The sequence below is a fragment of the Mastacembelus armatus genome, chromosome 13, assembly GCF_900324485.2.
Source record: "Mastacembelus armatus chromosome 13, fMasArm1.2, whole genome shotgun sequence".
In the NCBI taxonomy this organism is placed as follows: Eukaryota; Metazoa; Chordata; class Actinopteri; order Synbranchiformes; family Mastacembelidae; genus Mastacembelus; species Mastacembelus armatus.
This window is the reverse complement of record NC_046645.1, coordinates 21,459,525-21,481,234: the sequence shown is the minus strand read 5'-3', so window position 1 is coordinate 21,481,234 and position 21,710 is coordinate 21,459,525. Positions and strand designations below refer to the sequence as shown.

Below are 21,710 nucleotides of genomic sequence, written 5' to 3'. Positions count from 1 at the left end.
TGCTTTATTGGCCTCCTCCGATTGGGTTTTTATTAAATCTCAAACACATGCAATTGTTCATACTAGATGGAAGCAACTTAAAAGCCTCAGAGTTTCTAAAACGTGACAGTCTGGTCCACAGAACAACCCTACACCTAAATATGATTAAAAGAAAACTGGAAAGATTATATGACAATAGCTTTTTCAAAAGTTTCATTAGAGGACACGTTTCTTGGGATGACATATTAAAAGTGCAATATAAGATATAAACAGAAAACCTAAAAAGTGTAGAAAGGCACTGTTCTTTTAATAACAAATCAAGTTTAATAACATGCTTTGCCGTGGAAATTTTCAACAAAGTAGATGATCTTTGTATTTGGTGCCCAACTTTTCTCCAGAGACGTATTTAAGTGGGAAGAAGCATGTTACAACATACAGCAGTTTTCAAAGAAATATGCCTAAATAACATCAAGAGCTAATCAACATGAATGACACCAAATAAACAAAAGAGTGTCAATTTGTAATAGTGAAACTACTGTAAATGACAAAATGTAGGTCTGACTGAAAAGAAGAAAACATGAGCTAGGAAACAGTGAGGCCTTAATAGGATGTGACAAACTCCGGAGAAGAAAACTAATTGACAATGATCTAGTCTTATGATGATAACATTATTACATGCATAAACAAAGATGATCAATCACTTTTACTTCAGAAACAGATCTTATAAGACAATACTCTTATAACTTCAGACCCTAGGGACTTTATGGTTTGGCATAAAAATGGAGTGTCGTGAAGAAACCTGTCATCTGATACTCCCACAGTGAACACAGCTATATAATTAAGATTGTAAAAAAACATTCCCAAGTGATTGAATTTGAGAATTAAAGAAAGAATGTGATTTAATCATGTCCAGCATTGATTTAAAAAGGATAAACTTTGGTATAGCGTCTGAGAAAGCACCCTGTGAAAAACCATGTCATGCAAATGACTGCTATCCTGGCCAGGAACACCGTGTGTCTTTTATCAACTAAGTTTTTGATGTTTGAGGTGTCTTTGTAGCCTGCCTGATCCACTGCTGAAAATACTTCACCTCTAACGCCCGAGCTGCACGAACTGAAGGAGGGTCATGGTCGTTGCTGTAACGGAGGTCCAAATGATGGGCTCCTTCAGGAATCATAATGGAGATCAGAGAATCTGTTATGTTATAAGTTACTCCTCCAGCCAACCATGGGTCGAGTCCACCATTACTGAAATACAACAGCAAAGAATACACACTCATACGCATACAACTCAAATCATAATGGATCATATAATGCACTTCTCTAGTCAACGCAAAAAAATTACATAATTGCTGATTTTTGGTGTAGGTTTTTGTGCATTACATTGGTGATACATCAGGATTCTCAACATTTTGTGAATGTCAATGTCTTGTAGTGTCTTGCATTTTTGTGTAAAGTGACCAAACTACCACGGGTCCTTTTCATTAGTGCTGTTTTTCCATGAATGGCATGTGTTACAATTTGTGAAGCACTTTCTTAGGTTTTCAAACTAATATAATTTGTTGCATTGAAAATTCAAATATCAAAAGTTACACCAGTAGCAGTTTTACATGATCTATACCTCCTGTAGCTCCCCAGATGGGTGATCTTAATTTGCCTGCAATTAAAGCCTGTCTGGATATGTCACTTTAATTGCTTTCACTGCACTCAACAAACCCAGAAAACACAGGGAACCCTCTGCTTTAGTCTGGCATAAGCCAAGTTCACCTGAAGATGATGTTGCTGTGAGAGGAAATGTCTTTTCCCCCGTAGACTGTGCCTGCCCAATCAGCTCGTGGCCTCACACCAAACATGGCGCTACACTCATCAGAGAAGACCTGGAAGTTCCACTCTTCAGGTTCAAACATGTCCTGGACACCATTTGTGCACATAGGCATCACCATCTCAGTACAGGCCTGGGGGTGAGGAATTAAACACACAATTATTCCAACAGGTAAAGCTGCCCACTGACACATCTGTGCACCGTTTTATTCTGCGTGACAAGACAGATGCCTGAGCTCTGTTTTACCACACCTGGTAAGTCCAGCCGAGCCAACCGAGGCTGCTGGTGGCCGACTCAGACATGTTAAGACAAGAAGAGCTTCCGGTGTAGTTATAGTAGACCTTCGCTGCTTGGGAGACACCGTGCAACAGCTGGTAGTCAGACACAGTGGAGTTGAAACCAAGATACTTGCACACCACCTTGAAAACATAACACATAAGCAAAAAATGAACTTGTTTTTGTGGCGACAATACGTTTTAGGCAAACTGAGAATGCTATCGCCAGCTCCATGCATGTTTCTTTTAAATAATATTTTAAAAATGGAATGGAATGGAAAAAAAAAACAAATTTCCTCGTGTCCAAGTTGTTTACAAGAAGATTGCTTTCTTGTGGCCCATGAAGTTTTTCCACATAAAAAGTGGTGGCACCTAATTTGCATATGAAATTCCCTGGAATGAACTTGAATTTATTGCTCTAATCTTGGCACAAGGGGGAAAAAAAAGACCTGTTTTCTTAAAGCCAATGATCTAAATTACTTAAAATTTAAATGTTTTCCTATCACGACCACTGTTTAATTTGACTATAATTGATTTCTCAGAATTAACAGTGTGGATGATAAATATTTGAGTTTTAGCTTTTGTCTGATTTTTCTGCATGTTGTTATGGTTGCAACAGCAGAGTTGGCTGTGGCTGTTGTTCTGCACTCTTTGTGAGGCAGAGAAACTGGGCTTTCTTGTTTGGAGGTTGGAGGGGAGGTTTGTGCTAGTGTGGAGTCTGTTACTAAGGCTTTTGTCTGCAGGCTGGGGAGGAGTTGGTGGTCGATGGATGAGGAGGGCCACAGACATGTCCAACCAAAGATTTATACCATGAAAAAAAACACTGCAATTGCTCTAAAGCATCTTCTTCTTACTTTTCAGATAGGCTTAGGCTTATACATTCATCTCTGCCAACAGATTTCCCTCCTCTAAGCCCTCAATAGCCCGTTCTCACACTCACTCAGATAATCACATTAGCTTTGTCATTAAAAAAGCCCCTCTTTGCACCCACTGTCTAAACCGCTTAAACCACCCATAGGGGTCGCATACATTAAAAGCAAGAAGCCATAAACCTCAAAATGACCATTTAGCGCTTGTTTCACCTAACGTGATGCTCCCAGAGCCGAATGAGGTTAAATGATAAACCAATAACAAAAATGTATCACACATGTAAAAGTTTTGGTAGGAGACTTCAGTGTGGGGCATTTGGAGGGGTGTTAAAGCACAAAACGGAGAGTCGGGGGTCAGTAGCAGAGCTTGGTTTATGCACGTGACATACCAAGGTGACTGTTAGAATACACTGCACCGAAGTCAATCAGCCCTCGGAACAGCCTCTGTACTAACACAACTCGTTTACATGAAAAAGGACATTTTGAAATGTTGAGGGAGGAAGTTTTAAAAAATATTTTAAATCAGCCACATTACATGATGCTGGCTTTTTTTTTTTTTTTCCAATTTTGGCAAGTTCCTGCAAGTACATTTTCACTAGTGTCTAGTGAAGTATTGGTTACAATCCCATTCAAATGAGAGTGCTGAACCTTTGTTTAATGGTCTCATGAGCTGCACTGGGCAAATGTCCTCTTTCTGTGGTGCCATGTGAACGTCCTTAGAGGAACACCTCAGAGATCTGACAGAGTGCAAATGAAAGAACTATTGGTACGAGAAAAGAAAAGAATGGTGGCTTACTTGTAGCTGCTCATCTAAAGAATACTTAAAATCTAAAAGAAACTAGATCCTTATGAATATTAATGAATTTAATTGACAGCTGTTGTAAACAAAAGATTGGAAGCCCACAACAAACACTTGTAACACAATTGACTGAATCGCACATTCATTTCAGTTAAGGACAGGCTGTCAGGCCCAATCAGGTGCTTAAGCAAAGACAAACAAAATGTAAAGTCGCAATAAAGCAAAGCAAAAAGACAGTAAAACATTTTCAAGTTTAGTTAGAAAAAAATGTAGGGGCCATGCTAGGAAGGAACCACCGTCCCACCTTATTTTTTAAATTTGAATTTTACAATTCAGAATTTTACTGGTGTACCAATACATTTGTACCTGGACAGGCCAACGAGGCAATGGCTGGAGGAAATTAGCTTCATAGGGATAGTCCACCATAGCCAGATTCACCCAGGTCTCCTGAAGCCAGCCCTTGAAGCTGATGATGCCATTCTTGGTTTTAAGAGGGGTGCATAAACTGAATTGTTCCGACAACCACTGAAGACCAGATGCTTGTCAAAAGAAAGCAAAAATTAATAAATGTCATCATATTAGTAATTAATTATTCTCTAATGGTTTTTGCCAGGTTGAACAACCCTGATCCAGCATGATACTTGTTCTGTTTTTATAACTAAATGTTAAATGAATCCTCTCAAATAGACTGTTGGACCATTAAAATCACTTGACTTGACCTGACAAAGCATTAACATTAAGATAATTAAATGGCATAAATAAATTTAAAATGACTTCTGAGTAAATTTAAGAGCCTGCCAAAACGGGTCATGCTGCAGGAGGTTTTCCACTCCCTGGCAACCTAAATGTTCCTCTATAAAGCATCAGTAAATGGTTAACAATGAATAAATCCATTAATGATATCTTACAAACATTTTATAAAGGCTGATGTTGAAGTTCTATCATGGTGTTTAATAGTTTACGACTAATAGTGTGATAAGAATAAAAAGTAACACTCAGTTCAACAAGCTTATTCCTGCAGTTTATCATCATGGAAAAGGTTGCAGGAGACCCTATAAAGGCACACTCTGTTATTCAGATCTGAGTGGAATACTAAAGAACTTAGACAGCCTGAGTTGTACAGGTTATACATTTTACGGATTTGCATATTCTATCTCACAATCTGTTTACTGTGGAGAGGCTCTAGAATTTATACCCAGTAATACTGCAGGTTTTAGTAACAGCTGTCTGGTTTCAAGCTTTAGTAGACAGTTGCACCACTTAACAAATATGGACCATATGGAAAGACATTCTTACAATCCAGGACCTGTCCTCACAGGTAAGATTAAACATAGTTCATTGATTATTCTGAAGAATTCAATTAAGTCATACTTTGAATAGTACGACAGATAAGATAAATCAGCCCATCAAGACTGTAAGACATACCAGTAGAAGAGACATTATTTATAGCCTTCCATGACTTTCTGATGTTTGTATCACAGTTATAGCCACTTCTAGCGAAGTCCTGCGTTACTATTTTATAGAAGTCTCCACATGGCACCATACCAGGAAACTGCCATATTGGTGCAGAGGCTGCCAGAGCTCTGAAAATACAAGAAGATGCAAAAACCATTTCTAATTTTCTCTCAGAACCATACACACAGCACTGCACATCCATTATCCTGGTCAATATCTGAATACCATTTGTGTAAGATGTTTTCTGATTACTAAGGTGTTATGAAAGTCAATGGACAGCTGAGTCAAACTTAAATATGTGCAGTCTCATATTTCTGCAGTGCCCCTTGCATGACAGACTGCTCAGATTAATCATGTTGGCTCAAATGAACATATGGTGTTTATTATAGACAATAATTTGGCAGCAGGAGGTGATTACGGTAAAGATTAAAAATACTGAACAACCACTTTGCCCAAAGAAATCTAAACTCCTTTTGAAATGAAATCATCAGTTATGTAAACAGATGGTTCCTGTGTAGATGCACATTGCACACTGTGTAGATGAGTTCTTTATATTGAAGACGGTTTTATAATTCTGTTTTTCAACTGGTTAGAGCTGCAAACATATATTTGGGTAAATGTAACCTGCAGGTCCACACCATTACAATAGCATCTTACCCAACAACAACATTAGGGTATTTCATCCTGAACCAGGCAGAGAGCATTCCTCCATAGGAACCTCCAATAGCGATGACAGGGCTATGCTGAGCTCCAGGTTGAGTGTTCTTCAGGTTTTGAATCAGTACAGCAAAATCTGCCAGAGCCTGCTCAGAGGTCAGGTAGTTCAGGTGTTTGCTGTCCTACAAGTAAAGGGGAAAAAAAAGTATTGTTCCAAAATGGTGTCTAATTTTATAACCCACTGAAATGTATTTTGGCAGGAAATTCTTTTAACACCTTTAGCTACCAAATACTAGAATTTCAGAATGGACAAGTGTGACATTTTATCTTCACTTACACTGTAGGAGTCTTGTCCAAATGGCAGGGATTCTCCATAGTACCGATGTTCTGCAAAAACCAGCATGGCGCCCAACTCCTCCGCAATTTCCCACATGAAGCCCTGAAGAGAAGAGAATGCTAGGTGTTAAATTAGACAGCAGATTTTGCGCAGTACAAATACACTGCAACAGATATATTTACAGTATTGTTGCAGAACCAGGTGATGTCGCCTTCATTGCCAACATATAACAAAATAGGTCCTCCAGGCTGCTGCCAGTGTTTGTCAGCAACAAGGTATCTCTGTTTGAAGGTGCCATCCTCTAGGAATCCAAAATGATCAATCTGTAACAAGTAAAAAACAAGTTAATAAACATAAATCAAATAAATGTAATGTTAAGCACCAAAATCCAATGTAAACCTCGCTACAGTTATGGTTAAACCAATGAGATTGCGGGCAGTATTTCCAACATTTTGTTTTAGGAATAACTCCCCAGCAACCCCCAAACAAGAAAACCCATAGGAATTATATTGGAATTATTTTTGGATTTTAACAAATTAAATGCTGTGCATAAGAAAAACACTATATGTTTAAACCAAAAAGTGATATTCTATATGCTCGCGTGAAATGATATTGTCATTATACGAAAACAAAGACTGCATTTTCATGAATTCTGTTGCCTCCCTCTTAAAGCTTATTGCATTGTGTGACCTTCCTCCCTGACATAAACAATAAGTTGCCGACTCATGAGGTACTTCTGCCCTCTGAGATGATCCATTTACAGCCTTATAAAAGTCCTTTCCTTTGTGAAACCTTTAACAATTAGTTTCTGTTGACACAATGTCAGAGATTTGTTGATTCTCTGCTTCTTGAGGCTGCAGTGTATAAGATATATCCAAACTGAAAAGCAAAAATACCTAGTAATCTCTACGGAGACTAGCCTTAAATCAGGAGCTTTTCTTTATTTGGAATTTCCCCATTGTAAAGCAGCTGAGCTAATTTTTTACAAAATCAGAGCATAACATGTATCATCTCAACAGGAGTAAAGGATGGCTTGATCTCTTGGGTCACACTTGGCAGAAAAGATGATTAACCGTTAATTCACTGATGTTCAACATTTTAGCATTTTAGAAGTGCTGTCTGATCAACATAAACTGCACTGAGGTGGCTGTGTTTAGCTGATACCTGGCCCTGTGCCATCTACAGCCTTGTGAAGTGACAGACCCAGGGTTGGATTCTAGGGTAATTAGCCTCAATTTGTATGAAAAAAATTGGAGGCACTTTAAAGGATGCCACATTAGTTCCACTTCAGATGAGCACTGAGATATCCTTTCATCAAACCTCAGGGATTCTGGGGGATATTTCCCTTTTAACTATATTTCCTGTATTCTTTATTAAACAAAGGCAGAAGGAAACCAACAACCTCAGAGACAAGACAAGACAAGCCCATGAGGCTACCAAGTTGTCCAACCCCTAAAACAGCCCCAACACTTAATACAAAATGTTTTTTTGTTGTTTCTTTCCTCCTCAGTCTCTTCCTCCGCAGTGGATACAAAAGAAGCAGCAATTTTATGAGCCAATGACAGCAAAAAGATTCTGGGGCCTCAGTGTATTCATTCAGCCCTCGACTCTTCAGCACTTGGCAGTGCTTTTAATTTCGAGGACACCATGACACGGTTTAAAACAGAACTTCAGCAGTGTGGCACCACAGTAAGTTTCAGCTGTGTTGATCATCCTAAGTGTATAGGATTCTGAGAACAAAGCAGTTAAGTTACTTCATGCCATATAATTGTGGTTAGTTTTTGTATTAAGAGTTTCTTTTTTAAAGACCCGGTTGTCAATTCAAGAATCTTCAGTAATTGACAGTCAACCTCTGTTGAAAGGCAAACAAAGGGAATGTCATAAACAGCTGTGATCTAGATGCAACAAATAAAAAAGTTGAATATAAAATGTCTTTCACCAAAAGGACCCCTGGACTCTGTATCACTTACATCCACTCAGTATGCACAACACAAAAGCTATGAGATTAGTTTCATAACAGATCCACACCCTGATAAGTAGTGCCACCATGTGGTTGCCTCAGGCAGCACCTGAGTTTGTTTTAACTGAAATTGAGTGCACATCATAAATTTACTGGAACCAGTAAGTGAACTCCTCCACAAGAAGGAAAGGCACATCTTTAGCCCAGTAAATAAAGACATGGGGGAAGCAACCAGAGCACAAGCACTAGTAAAATACAGCACTTCATTTGGAGGATGCATAAAGGACACTTCCATTTATTGTCTAGAAGCAAAATAAAATCAAGAGGATTTCCTTAGGGCAACTGCTGGTTCACTTCTCTTCACAGCAGCTTGTCTCACAAAGAGTGTAGAAAAAGGCTTCACAATTGATGACTCTTTTGTTTCAACAGCACACTTGCTACTGGTGCTGGAAGTGGATTACAGGAATTTATTTTTTGTATTTGTCAAGAAGAAACACACTGACTAACAAAACTCATTAGAGAAGACAATGGGTGTCAGAGGGGAGGAAATGTTCTTCATCTTCTAGTCAGCTTGGCTGATTAGGCAGGATGCCGTGGGCTGGACCAGGTGTGGAACGTTGTACCCAAACTCAAGTGCGGCTTAGTGCACACACCGTTAACAGCATGCAAATCTAGCATATAAGGCTGCAGTTCATGTTTATTTTCAGTCCTGATGCATCTGCTTAATCATTTTTTGGTATTTGAGGTTTCTGTAAAGGCAAGATAAATTGAAACAACTAAATAATCAGTGGGTATAAAGGATAAAGGTGAAGAGTAGCCTCCAGTCATTATCTAAAATGTTTTCCTTATGATATGTAAATAGCTTATCATAATTTATCTTAACACCCAAAAATGTCATCTTTACTTTTCACATCATCTCTCACTACGGGAACAGGAAAGTAACAAAGTACAAGCCTGACTGTATGAGTCAGGTTCATAAGTCATTAAACATGATGCAGCATTGCGTCCTGCAGCATATACTGTGCAATCTGATTCTGGTAACAGCAGCAGTAAATGGAAAATGTAAAAAATGAAGATCTCCCAGAATCCCCTGAGGTAAAGTGTTTCACATTCACTGAGCCCTGGAGACATTTTTCGGCAGGGAGCCAGGAGGGATATAGTTGTGCTTGCAAGAACAGAGCCAATTGTGATGGCTTTCCCTCCACTACAGGAAATCAGACTGAAACACCTATTGTCTGCAAGCACAACACAGGAACGTGCACAGCATTAAATCCACTAAACATTTTAGAAAGAGCAAGTGGTGCAGATATTATTATTAAATGAAGCCAAGTAATTTGACTAAGAATGAGAGCAAGCTATGAAGTAATCATCACATAATTATATTCACATCCCAGAAAACACTGCATTGGAAGATTATATTACAACACCAGTGTGGAGACAGGCTAAATATGTATAATATTTTATTCATTCTGACCGTTTTAAGTGCAGCCCTCATGGTATAGGCTACTATTTAAAAGTGAAAGCACAGAGAAATAAGTGAAAGAGGAAGAACCAGTGTAACATGTTCTCTTCCCGGTTTATTATTTAAAAACATTTTAAACTCACCTTCTGCTCAAAGTAAAATGTTTCATAGCTGATGGGGGTCTGCGTGGAGTGAAGTAACCCACCGAGCCTGGTGAAAAGTTTTGCTTTGAGAGAGACCACGTGTAAACACCCAAAACACAACGTTAGGACAGAGATTGCTCCAACTCTGCCCAAGCCTGCAGTCCTGTGTCCAGACCTCATTGCTGCTACTGTCAGCACTACTCACAGCTCACAGCAAACTGATCTGCACATGATGGGTCGCATGACTGCCAAGTGAAGAGGGGACCTGCCCCGTCAAAGAAAGGAAGTGACACTCGGTGTGTCCTGAGAAATGTTCTCAGCAGCATATGACCTTAACTGAGCAGCAGAAATGAGGGAGCCGGTTGGAAACACCAGCTCCAGCCTCCTCCCAACAATTTTGATTTAACTGTAGGCTGTCGGGAGCAGTCAGCGGAAACACCATACGCTTACTACTGTAAATTCGCCCGCAATGGTTTATGGGAGTCTGAGTTCTACGTTTGCACGTCATGGATATTCGCCACTGATTATGCCTCATTTAACCACCGTGCTCAAAAATACATTAGTGTTTAATTAACACGGCAAAGTCATAGTGCACATTCATCCAGACCACATGAAATGATGTATTAATGTGCACAATAAAATCTCGCTCTCAAAAGTGCTAATTTTGGCACCTGATTTTGATTTAATTTTTCATTTAATCTTTCATAAAAATGTCGGACTATATAGCTTTTTGTTAAAACTTAGGAATTTGTTATTATTTTTAATGTTTTTTTCTAGTTTTAGTAAAAACTGAAATGTGAAGATACTTAGTGTTGGTTAGTCACGTTTTCTCTCATTTTCCTGCATTTTAAGGCTACAACTTTCGCCTTTGTTGTGTACAGTTACCATGGTGACAGGTGTTGTAACAGAGCAGTGTGTGATTCCGCAGCTGGATTCATTCACACTGCGACTAACATCCTGTCCCCGCTGTTTAGTATATGGCACTGGTACAGGTGTTGGTTCCTTAGTGAACATCCAGAGGAGGATTTTGATGGTCGGCTGTCAAAATGGAACATTTGATAATGAAACAAACAGTAACATTATCCCTGATAAGACCATGAAACAGTTTTAAACACTTTGTCTCCTTAGCACAGTAACTCATACTGTCACACAGCAGATTGGTAGATATAATTTACAGTATGTTACTGATAACTCCACCTTTATAAACCATGCAAAGCACTTTAAAGATTAAAGTATTCAATCACATTAAACACGTTCTTAACAGTAACATATTGCAAAGACTTAGGATTTAAATGTTAATCCCTGCTGATCGGTTTTGACATTTCTTCAGTTTCCTTAACTTTAGTTCTGAAATACTACACTCCACATTCTGCCTGAGGCTTGAACTTACTTGAGATGACTTGCCAGAGGAATAACAAATGCAAATTAAGTAGTGTAGCTATTTAATGTTAATGTACAGAGTAGTTTTTAGGCATTATTTTTGTACACAGAGAGGAAAATAAGCACAACATTCCACATGTTTTCCTTTGTATTTCCCATATTGTGTTGAAGAGATAATGTAAGGTATGCAACAATAAGTAACTTCTGTTAAAGCTAAGGTAAAAGGCAAAACAAAATGCTCGCCAATTGTACAAAGTGATTACTCAAAGTAAAAAGTACAAAGTGCCAAGCTGTACTACAAGTCTTACAACAAAAGACAAATTGTTACAAGAAAATAAGTCTGCAGTATATGGCATTGTGCAATACAGTACATTACAGTTATGGCAAATATATGAAAGATAAAGTTAGACACTACAAATTATGGCAAAACATGCTGGACAATCAAATTTCACAATAAAAGCATATGACATACGACAGGTCATAACTACATGAACAAACTCCTTCAAACAAATAAGAAGTGATACAATTTCATGGCTAGGTGCAACAACAAAGGCAGAAATATTCACAGCTATGGGTAAAAGTAACAACTGGCAGTCAAAACAAATGACAAGTGATTAAACTGTTCAGAGGTTCTATACATGACTGACAATTTAAGAGATCTTTCCACCTGCTTCCTACTAAATCAAGTGACTAATCACAAGCACAGCAAGTACACTAAAAAAATAATGGCATCACATAATACTGTCTCAATGTAGTATTTATATGTTTTTCTGCTTATGTTATCTAACATAAAAACATGTTATAGCAGCAAGTAAAAATCTTCTATTGGAAACAAACATTTCACAGTTTGTAATGACAAATGCAAATAACTACTGAAATGAAATTGTTAAAGTTAATAACATTGTATGTAATTCTCAGAGCAGAAGAAATTGTAGTGGGAAATAAATGATTGTGCAACTGATTTTAGGGTAGCTTTGCAAAGTTTTTGCAACTTGATCAGACTTCATAATCTTAAAAACATACCGTATGTAAACATATTCTTCCCACTAACTGATAACCTTAAGTGATTATGAATTCTGTTGTCAGCTTTGTGGAATCTGTAACAAAATACCTGGTAGAGCTTTTCACTCATAAAATACTGCTGGTGAACATTGATTTTTAATGAAAATGGATCCTAGAACTGAAACTGTAATTCTGAATCTGTAATTTCACCATGAACATGACAAAATTGAGCCCTACTCAGTTTCCTGTATGCATCAGGCAGACATACATTATCATGAGAATGGTGTTCACTCTAATGGCAGCATCTTAAAATGCTTGTTCCTGGAAGGCCAAACTAAAGTTGACTAACTCCCCTGTACAGCTTAAAAAGGCATGGGACTAGAAATGAAGGGACTAAGTGGCTTTATGCCATCTTAGAGGGACGGAGGCATTGGGGCTCAGCCATCTGCCCTCTACAGTCAATGGCTACTTATTTACCACTGCCAGAAGGTTGAGCTCTCTAATTGAGGCTACAGCAGCTCAAGTAACTGATGGTTTTACCCTCACCAGGCATTGGGGCAGTGTCATTGTTATCCAGCTTGTTCTGTTTGGCCTCTCGAATGAGTTCGCAGGCTAGGTCGAGGAAAAGTTTCTCAACATTGTCGGACTCTTTGGCTGAGGTCTCCAGGTACAGCATGCTCTGAGCCTCGGCAAAGTCTTCAGCCCTCTGTCTGAGAACCTCTCTCTTCTCTGCTAGATCTATTTTATTACCTGTGAGACATATAAATATATTTGTCAGTGTACATAACAAGTAAGAATGTGGTTTCTTGCATCATGACACAAATTGTCTTTCAGAACAGTGGTGGGTGTATGAGACAGGTGGAAGTGGAGGTGTACGTGCATGGATGCATCTGTGGAATGGTTGTAAGCTCTTCCTGAAAAGTGACACAAAATTTCACATAACTCAAATAATAAAGTATATGTAAAAGAAGACAAAACTGGCTTTGTCTATTGCAAATCTACTGAGAAACTGCCTCTGATATCAGCTTGGTAATTCATTCAAGAGATCTCAGGAAACTAAGCCAGTTTCAAATATGGTGCACAGTAGTATTTACATAATAAAAATTAGTCTGATAATAAGAGAGATCCATCAGTTTTTAAAACACAAAGTAAAGCTTCCTACCGACTAATATAGTCACCACTTGGTTGTTGGCATACTGCTCAATCTCCCTCAGCCACTCTGGAAGGCACCTGAAGGAGTCCTCACAGGTAATGTCATATGTGAGAATGAGGGCGTTGGCACTACGGTAATAACTCTGAGTAATAGAGCGAAATCTTTCCTGTCCAGCTGTGTCCCATATCTGCAGCTGAAAAACAGGACTTGAAATGAGAAACTGTCCGTCAAAACATAACAGCGTTAAATTTTTGTATTAAAAAAAAAAAACTTAAGTGTACCTTGACCTTCTCCCCTTTAATATCCACAGTTTTAATCATGAAATCTACTCCTATAGTAGCCCCTTGTCCAGGTGGAAAAAGGCCCTGAAATTATAACATATAATGTAATATATTACATCATGTTCAAATATAATCCTCTAATACTCATAGGCACAAATGAGCACAAACCTGAGTAAAGCGCCGGACGAGACATGTCTTCCCAACTCCAGCATTTCCTATCAGAACTATTTTGAACAGGTAGTCATAATCTTCCATACTCATGCTAAACTGTGAAAGATAAAAGAACGAAAAAGGGAGACGAGCAATTTCATTAAAACCAAATCTGTGCATTTGTCTTTAATCCACTTTAAGGCCACTGGTACATTCTGAAAAGAAATAAAAAGGATTGTGATGAAACTATAAAACGGTTGTGAAACTGGCGAAGAGGCCAGCATCATCAGCAAAAATCATAGCTGACATTTGGCCTGAATAACTTCAATAACACTAGTCACACTTATTCTTTGTGAAATATGCTCTAGATGCTTCATATTCAAGTAATTTACACAAATACAAAGGTAGCACTGGAAATTATGAAAAAGCCTCAATAAAATGTTAACATCACAAGTCTGTGGTACTGATTTAAATGAAAAATAAATACACTTGCAATTGGTCCTTCATGCTACTTTTTGAACACCAAGAACAAATATATACATGGAAAAAGTTACACTAAAGAAATATTTCTGTCTCAACAGTAGATTTTCACATTTGACATGGAGATCATGTGCACAACCTCAGCCTCCGATATCTTTGCTTGGCTGCAGTTTTAGGGAGCCGTGCATCACTTTTAGGGGATTATAGAGTTACTCTGTGACTCAAAACACAATTGGAGTGAATCACTGGCAAAAGGCATAAACATACAGCTAGCGTTAATGTATTGTCGTTTCTTCTGTCAGTGTCCACATTCAACACAGCAATATGTAAAACAGGAACAGTAGCGGACAATTTCAGCATTTTCTGCATTGAACGATGCGTCCAATCTGCTCCGACAATTTGAGAATCGGGCCTAATATTTGCGTGGAAGCTAAATATCTGTATTTTTAAAAAGAATCCAAGCTGTGAACGCCAACCTATACACAGTCAACCATAGTCTAGGGTTTAAATCACTGGAATTGCTTGCATATAAAAGGAAATACTCCCTATGTCGCATTTCCTAATTTATTCTTTAATCTTGTTTTGTAATGCAAAGACCCACTGCAGCACTGAGAGCGCCCTAAATCTGAGTTAGCGTCACTATTCTTCTAAACAATCCTTCCTTCCCAGTCTAAGCTGATAGCCATTAGGGCGAAGCTAGCAGCAGTAGCAACTAGCAGCTATACCGTCTAGCCATTTTGGTACTATGTACAGATGCATGAAGGAATAATCACAGTCGACGCTGCGGATCAAGCATGGGAACACTTTGCACTTACCAGAAACACGGGGATATCCCCGGACTTCTAACTACTTGGCATGCATAGGTCAGCTCATCAAGCAGGCAGAGCCATGGCTAGGCAGGGCATAATTCCTCTGGCTGTGTATCCTCAGCAGCTCAGCAGCCTGTCTGCACGCAATGATGTCATCAGCTCAGCTAGGATACAAAGTAACTAACTCACCATTACTCGAGTACTGCGCTTGAAAATGTTTTAAAAATCTGAGACAATTTAAATTGTACTTGTGCTTTGTTAAATTTGATTATTTTAAATCACTGTTTTTTAAAGAGAATACACGTTTTCTTCTATGACTGCATGTACTAACAATAACGTTATGGGTACTTACCTATGTGACCAGTAATAACACCCCATTAAATGTTGCTGAATCACATTATTTTGTATGTATTATCTTAAAACGAAGCAATGTAATAAGCTTTAAAAAATATTCACATGTACCGCTAACTAAGCTAGTTAAATACTAACTTTTAGCTTCTGCCGTTGGTTGCTAGGAGACAAAATAGTCGGAACTTAAGCGCTTCTCATTTGTTGTGTCCGGACGTTTAGTTGTGGTTGCACATCACGCCCTTGAGTTCCTACGAGAGGTGATAGTAGAATCAAGCAGCTGGGAGGTCAGCAGCTGTTTGTGAATTTAAGGGACGTTTTCTCGCCATGGGCTTCATACCAGACGTGGGAAAGGCTCTCCCACCTCCGGGGATCGTCAACAGGAACTCGGTGTGGTTGGCCGGTGTGGGCTGGTTCACCGCGGTGCTTGATAATACCTTTAAACACAGGCCGCCGCTAAAATCAGGTTAGCATGTTTGTTAGCTGCCTTTCATTGACTCTTTATCCTGACTATAGAGCTGCATGTGTCCTTAGAAAATGTCTGTGTTCAGTAGCTAGTTACAAACCAATTATCAAAGTGATTGTTCTTTGTATTGCTCGTATTGTATAAATGAACTAATTGTAGTTTCACAGCTTTCATAGGTTTATACTTAAACTGTGTGTTTGTTTATAAATTTATTTTTGGATTTTCGATATAATGTAGTAACGTTATTAGTTTAAAAAAATACCTAAATTCAACGTTGGCTACTTCCTGAAAATTGTCCCCTCAATTGTCGTCTCAGTGTTTTATTTTGAAAAACATAAGGTGCAGTGCTGTGGTTTCTCATAAGCACTATAAAAGTTCTTATTTACCGTTTCATTGCAAAGTTAAATTAAAGTGTTGTCATGATGTGTGTTTGAAACCCAGCAGTATTATTTGTGCTGCTTTCCCGTTTCAGGTGTTCATCGACAGTTCCTGATGACAACAATTGGTTGGTTCATCGGCTACCACCTTACAAAGTATGAAAATTACACTTATGCCAGACTCGATCGAGATATGAATGAGTACATCAAACTTCACCCTGTCGAATTTGCAGAAAAGGGTAAGTGAATGTTTAAGTTGTTTTTTAGCAATAATAGAAGACAGTCATGGTCAGTGATTTGGCACGTCAGTACATGGGAATGATTGTTCAAGGGGTCTAGTTCATTGCTGGTTTTATTGCATGTATGCAGTATTAAATAACGTTCAGTGCTAATTGGCTACTTATGACTACTGTAAATGCTTTAAACAATTCTCCTTAATACTTTTTATTTTTTGTGTTCCTGTTTTCTTTGCTGTTATTTCATTTCATCCATCAATTCTATGTCTTTCACTGTTCCACCGTAACAGCAGTCATGCACTGATCACAGACCAGAATCAAATGTAGCTGATGTCAGGTGTTATGTGTACGTGTGTAAAATTGTTTCTCTTTGTTTTGTCTTCTCAGAAAAAAAGACCTTTGCAGAGATCATCGAGCCTTTCCATCCTGTGCGCTAATTGTTGGTGAGAGGGAGGGAGGGAGAAAGAAAACATTTGCAGACTACCATCTATCCTGAAGGGTCTTTTGTGAAAACTTTGTCATATACTATGTGAAATATAACTATGTAAATAAAACAAATACTGAAATTCAGCATTTTCTGACTGATATTTTCCTGGTTAGCCATATCAGTAAAACAATTCCTTGTAAGTTTGTGTGATTTTAAAAAAATAAATAAATCATAAATCAAGCTTAGACCACAACTCTGTTTTTCATGATCATGTGATTAATCAATATGTTGCTATATGTCCAAACCATAGTTTTCAAGGTTTAGTACTGTGAGTAACAAAATTGCTTGACATGATCGGTGTTGGCAATGCACATTTATTCCATATGTTAATTTAGAAACATGGGGTCTCTGAATGTAATCTGTTCATTCATTTGAAATGTTCAAGTGGCTGTGCATATACAGCAGTTTTACAAATATGAGATGCTTTGTATGATGTTCACATATCTTACATGTTTACTAATTAGCTACTCCAATGATGTCCATGTATTTCTCAGTGAGGCTCTGCGTCTTCTTGGTGAGGTTGCTCGTCACAGAAAACAGTCCTCTCAGGTGGAAGTGGAAGAGGGCTTCAGGATCTGTGTCCAAAAGTTGCTCTAGGGTCTTGTTAAGTGCTGTGTTGTTCTTGGTCTTATGGTCATCTAGGAGGACCAGGCTGCTTTCTGCTGTGTTTCTTATGGCCTTGAGCATTAGATAGTTGCCATACAGGTCTCTGCAGGTCTCCTCTGCTGCTTCGCAGTCCCACACCTCATTAGAGGGCACATCTCGCAGCAGGCTAGGCAAGAGAATGGTCTTCTCCATTTCACCGACAGCTGAGCTGTATCGTCTCAGAGCCAAGAGCAGGCTGTTCTTGTTGAGTTTGGGTTCGGCAGACTGCATGGTTCCAGTTGGATGTTGTCAGCTGTTCCTGTGCTGTGGTGTCAGACAGTAGGAAGCAGTGTGCAGTGCAAGGCCAAGAGAGCAGATACAGGCAAATTTATATGATGAGCGCAGGTGGGTTGAGCAGCGCAGTTGCATAACCGCATCATTCGATATATTTAGGAATGTCTTGAGTGCTATGTGGAGTCAAAGCCTTATCTTTATTTGATTTACACAACCTGCAGTTTCTCTGAGTTTATAATTATTTCTGACTGGTGTTCAGCAAATTGAACCTCTTTTAAATCATTAACCATGCAGACCATTATGTTTGAATGACCTCAGTGTGTAAAGAGATAACATGGTTTGATATTGAGTCACCGATGTTCAAAAGCAGAGGGATGCCAGATTTTGACCCAAACTAAAGAACTTTAGTGTTAAGCCAAGGTCAGCTGGCTTTCAAATGAAAGCAAACATTTTTTCTGGGTCGGGTTCTCCACTCGACTTAATCCCAGCTGATCCTAAGTTTATTTCATATATGCGACAAGCTCTGGTATTTTCTGCAGAAACTGAAATGAAGTCTGGAGACTAGCAGACTAGCTCAGAAGGGAAACCAAGCACAGCCATGAACACAAAATACCAGTCTATGATTTTAAACATAAGTGCTCATAGTATTAGCTATGATTTCAATATTTTCATGACGTACAGCATGAACTATAAAGTCACAATAAAGAAAATACAGGAGCTGAAAAGAAAAACTTCCTCAGTCGGTGTCATGTCCAGCACATCCACTTTGTTGAATCATTTGAGCTGTGATCACAAGATGACAGCTCATTCACTGGTCATGTGTATAAACTGCATTCATCAGTCTGATTGATAAAAAATAATTAACATATGCTAATCTGAGTGTGAAGTATGTTTTTTCCTTCTAAAAGAACTTAACACCCCAAATACTGATGATTGGCATAGGAACTGACAATTATACTTTCTATAAAAATGTTTTGTCAGAAAAATCACTAAAACTAAAAGGCAGTTGTCTACTACAGGACTAATCACATAGAAAATGTGATTTCAGCATGAAAACAGCCAAAGGAACAGTTTTTCATTTTTGTAGATTACAGATCTACAAAGACACGTAATTTATCCACTTTGTTTTGTACCATCTTTTTTGGGTGACTTACAGCAAGACCATTTCTACATCGGACTGCAGTCAGTTCATTCAGTTCCAGGTGGGACTTGGTCCTTCATCAAACACATACATTCTGAAAACCCACCAGAAATGATCTGAATTTCACACAGTCAAGCCTATTTACCAGTTTACTTCACAGCTTTCTTCTGTTGACCTCGAACAATGATTTCCAAGACGTGGGTAAGATCCATCATCTTGGTGAGCATTTCCATTATGTCAGGTTGCTCTTTTGCTCCACTGATGAACTCCTCCAGTGTCAACTCGCCTGAGAACACAACACCAATATCTCATATATTAGTTTGTTTAGAAAATTAGTGTTCATAATCATAATGATGCTTTGCATTTAAAATGGACAACATATATATCACAAACGTAACCTGATCACATTGTTTAACATTATTTCCTATTTATGAAAATCAGTAGCATCTGGATGTTATTGGCTTCTCAAACTGGAGACATTCAGGAGATTTCAGTCATAAATTGTTCCTTAAATGATTTATAATAAGATATTCATTACCTTCTCCTTTGACATCAATTCTTTCAAATATAAGAGTCACAATCTCCTCTGGGGGGATGGTGTAACTCCTGGTGATATCTTGAATTGCCTGATAGAAGCATTTACACAATTAATTGCAAGTTAACTAGATACATAAGAGGCCTAAACACTAAATATATTGCTGTGCTTGATTTCATTCAGCTGCTTAGTAGTCGAAACTAGAAAGATTGACTTAATCATACTTTAAAATTATACTACACCTACTAATGATATTATAGAAATTGCCACTGATACTACAAATAACATAGGTGGCTGCCTCAATTACACTGAAGACTGAACAGATTGTAGTGCATTGTGCAGTAAGTGGCTCATACGTTGTGACAAGGTGAAAAGACATCTTGTAATCTGTAGGGTAACAGGTAGTAGGCAAGGTCAGATTTAAATTTAGGTGTCATGTGTAGATCATGGCTAGATAGATCAATTTCAGCTGTTTCAGAGTAGAGACAGTGGACTGTGACACAGAAATGAACAAACAAACAAAATATGCTGTACCTTAAATATAGTCTCTAGTTCCTCTTTGTCAATTTTCCCATTTCCATCTTGATCAAAAAGCTTGAAATACCACTTTAGTTTCTGGTTTACTTCTCCTTTCAGTAATAAACTTATTGCTGCAATGTATTCAACAAAGTCTAAATAGCCATCCTGCAAAAGAAGATATAAAAATACAGTTAGGGGAAGGCCTATATATCTCTCTGCTTGTGCTGGGGCATCAAAACCAATTTATTATTTCAATTAAGATGTATAAAATGGTTATTTATTATTTTGTCATTTAGCATTTTATCAGTATATGTGAGGAATATAGGGGTAATATAACTCTGATAAAACCACTGCAAGTATTTTCAATATGGTATTACAATGTAATTGTAACATACGCTTTTATATATGACCTTTTGTATGAAGCTGTGAAGAGCAGAGTTTTATGTCTATTTATCCATCTTAAAATGTTCTGATGTTTCTTATGAAGTCTAATCTCTGATTACTCCTTTTAAAACATGTTTAAAACACTCTATATAAAACCATTTGAGAAAATACAGCAAACCTCCTCCACCTGAATGTTTTCTAAAACTAAAGCACTGACCTGATTTATTCAACAAGGTGTCTGTAAACAAACTCTCTTCAGTTGCCTGACCAATCACTATTAACATTTTTAGAAGGAGTTGCACTTTGTTCTGCATTCAGAGGGAAAAAAAATGTGTTTCACTGTCATCATACCCCATCCATGTCAAAGGTAAAGAAGACTTGGTCCACATAGCTGTTGGCCTCCTTTGTCATGCCATTCATTTCAAGCATTGTCTTGAGCTCAAAAAGCGTCATGAGCCCAGAAGGAGACTCCCTCATGAATTTAGTGTACCAGTGGTGCATGTCCTCCTCCAGTATATCATCCAAGTTGGATCCATGGGCACCCATTATACCTCCAGAAATGCAACTTTTGTCCAGAGTCCTGCAGGGAGCTGGTGGTGAGGTTGATGTGTTCATAGAGTACTACCAGCACTGAAGTCTCTTCCTCATGCAACATCCGCCTTAATCTTTAAGTCTTGACTCTTAACAGCCAAAAGAAGAGATAACCCTTTAATGGGATAACTGGAGAATTCTTTCTGGAGCCTCAGGACATTACATGCTCTGAGTGGTTGGCTGCTAATATCCAGGGGGATTGGGTGCAACTAAGTTCCTTGAGGTCCAAACTCTAAGAGAAATAAATTTTCTGATGAGTGGTGACCTTAGCCTTGAACTTCAAAATCTGCCATGGAGCTTGGGGACAAAGTTGCACTTTGATTTTTTTCCCCCTTATATTTCTATTCCAGTATCTATTTTCCCTTTCATCTTCTGTTCTGTTTTACAGTTTGAATTTCCATTTACTGTAATATTTTTTTATAACTACCATTATTTTAATTACCTGGTCTTGTAGGTTGGGTAGAGTGACTGTTCTTGTATTCTTCATTAGTTTTAATTTAAATTGTTTCTGTATGCACTTGATGGTAAAGTGTATTGCCTATAATGAGGTGTCCTAGATAAATAAAATTGCCATGGACAACCATTCATCAAAAGGAAGGAGAGAGGCTTATACACAGACTTATTTCAGCTTTCTTCTTTATTCCAAAAGCATGTTAAAAGCCCAGTGTTTTAGCTACTGTCTTCATCAGGGGTTAAACAAGGACAGCTTGTGAAAAACACTATATACACTCTCAC

The 21,710-nt window shown here is 38.2% G+C and overlaps 5 protein-coding genes across 5 annotated transcripts; 1 reads left to right on the top strand and 4 right to left on the bottom strand.

Annotated features, from left to right (window-relative positions):
- Positions 1–262: 262 nt before the first annotated feature.
- On the bottom strand, positions 263–10,215 carry prcp (prolylcarboxypeptidase (angiotensinase C)). The gene is made up of 9 exons (XM_026316595.1): positions 9,758–10,215; positions 6,375–6,515; positions 6,193–6,294; positions 5,856–6,037; positions 5,169–5,326; positions 4,110–4,282; positions 2,052–2,219; positions 1,746–1,933; positions 263–1,226 (listed from the first exon to the last, which is right to left on the bottom strand). Exons 1-9 carry the CDS (start codon positions 9,935–9,937, stop codon positions 1,007–1,009), a joined length of 1,512 nt encoding a protein of 503 aa, XP_026172380.1. The 5' UTR covers positions 9,938–10,215; the 3' UTR covers positions 263–1,006.
- Positions 10,216–11,182: 967 nt separating this feature from the next.
- On the bottom strand, positions 11,183–15,158 carry rab30 (RAB30, member RAS oncogene family). The gene is made up of 5 exons (XM_026316607.1): positions 15,019–15,158; positions 13,742–13,840; positions 13,574–13,657; positions 13,302–13,485; positions 11,183–12,889 (listed from the first exon to the last, which is right to left on the bottom strand). The coding sequence occupies exons 2-5, from the start codon at positions 13,832–13,834 to the stop codon at positions 12,639–12,641; spliced, it is 612 nt and encodes a 203-aa protein (XP_026172392.1). The 5' UTR covers positions 13,835–13,840; positions 15,019–15,158; the 3' UTR covers positions 11,183–12,638.
- A 429-nt stretch (positions 15,159–15,587) lies between these two features.
- ndufc2 (NADH:ubiquinone oxidoreductase subunit C2) lies at positions 15,588–17,009 on the top strand. The gene is made up of 3 exons (XM_026316646.2): positions 15,588–15,826; positions 16,299–16,442; positions 16,827–17,009. Exons 1-3 carry the CDS (start codon positions 15,688–15,690, stop codon positions 16,874–16,876), a joined length of 333 nt encoding a protein of 110 aa, XP_026172431.1. The 5' UTR covers positions 15,588–15,687; the 3' UTR covers positions 16,877–17,009.
- A 215-nt stretch (positions 17,010–17,224) lies between these two features.
- Positions 17,225–17,881, bottom strand: thrsp (thyroid hormone responsive). The gene has a single exon (XM_026316632.1). It carries the CDS (start codon positions 17,800–17,802, stop codon positions 17,383–17,385), a length of 420 nt encoding a protein of 139 aa, XP_026172417.1. The 5' UTR covers positions 17,803–17,881; the 3' UTR covers positions 17,225–17,382.
- A 1,144-nt stretch (positions 17,882–19,025) lies between these two features.
- Positions 19,026–20,930, bottom strand: guca1c (guanylate cyclase activator 1C). The gene is made up of 4 exons (XM_026316618.1): positions 20,736–20,930; positions 20,016–20,165; positions 19,485–19,572; positions 19,026–19,232 (listed from the first exon to the last, which is right to left on the bottom strand). Exons 1-4 carry the CDS (start codon positions 20,928–20,930, stop codon positions 19,096–19,098), a joined length of 570 nt encoding a protein of 189 aa, XP_026172403.1. The 3' UTR covers positions 19,026–19,095.
- Positions 20,931–21,710: the final 780 nt, after the last annotated feature.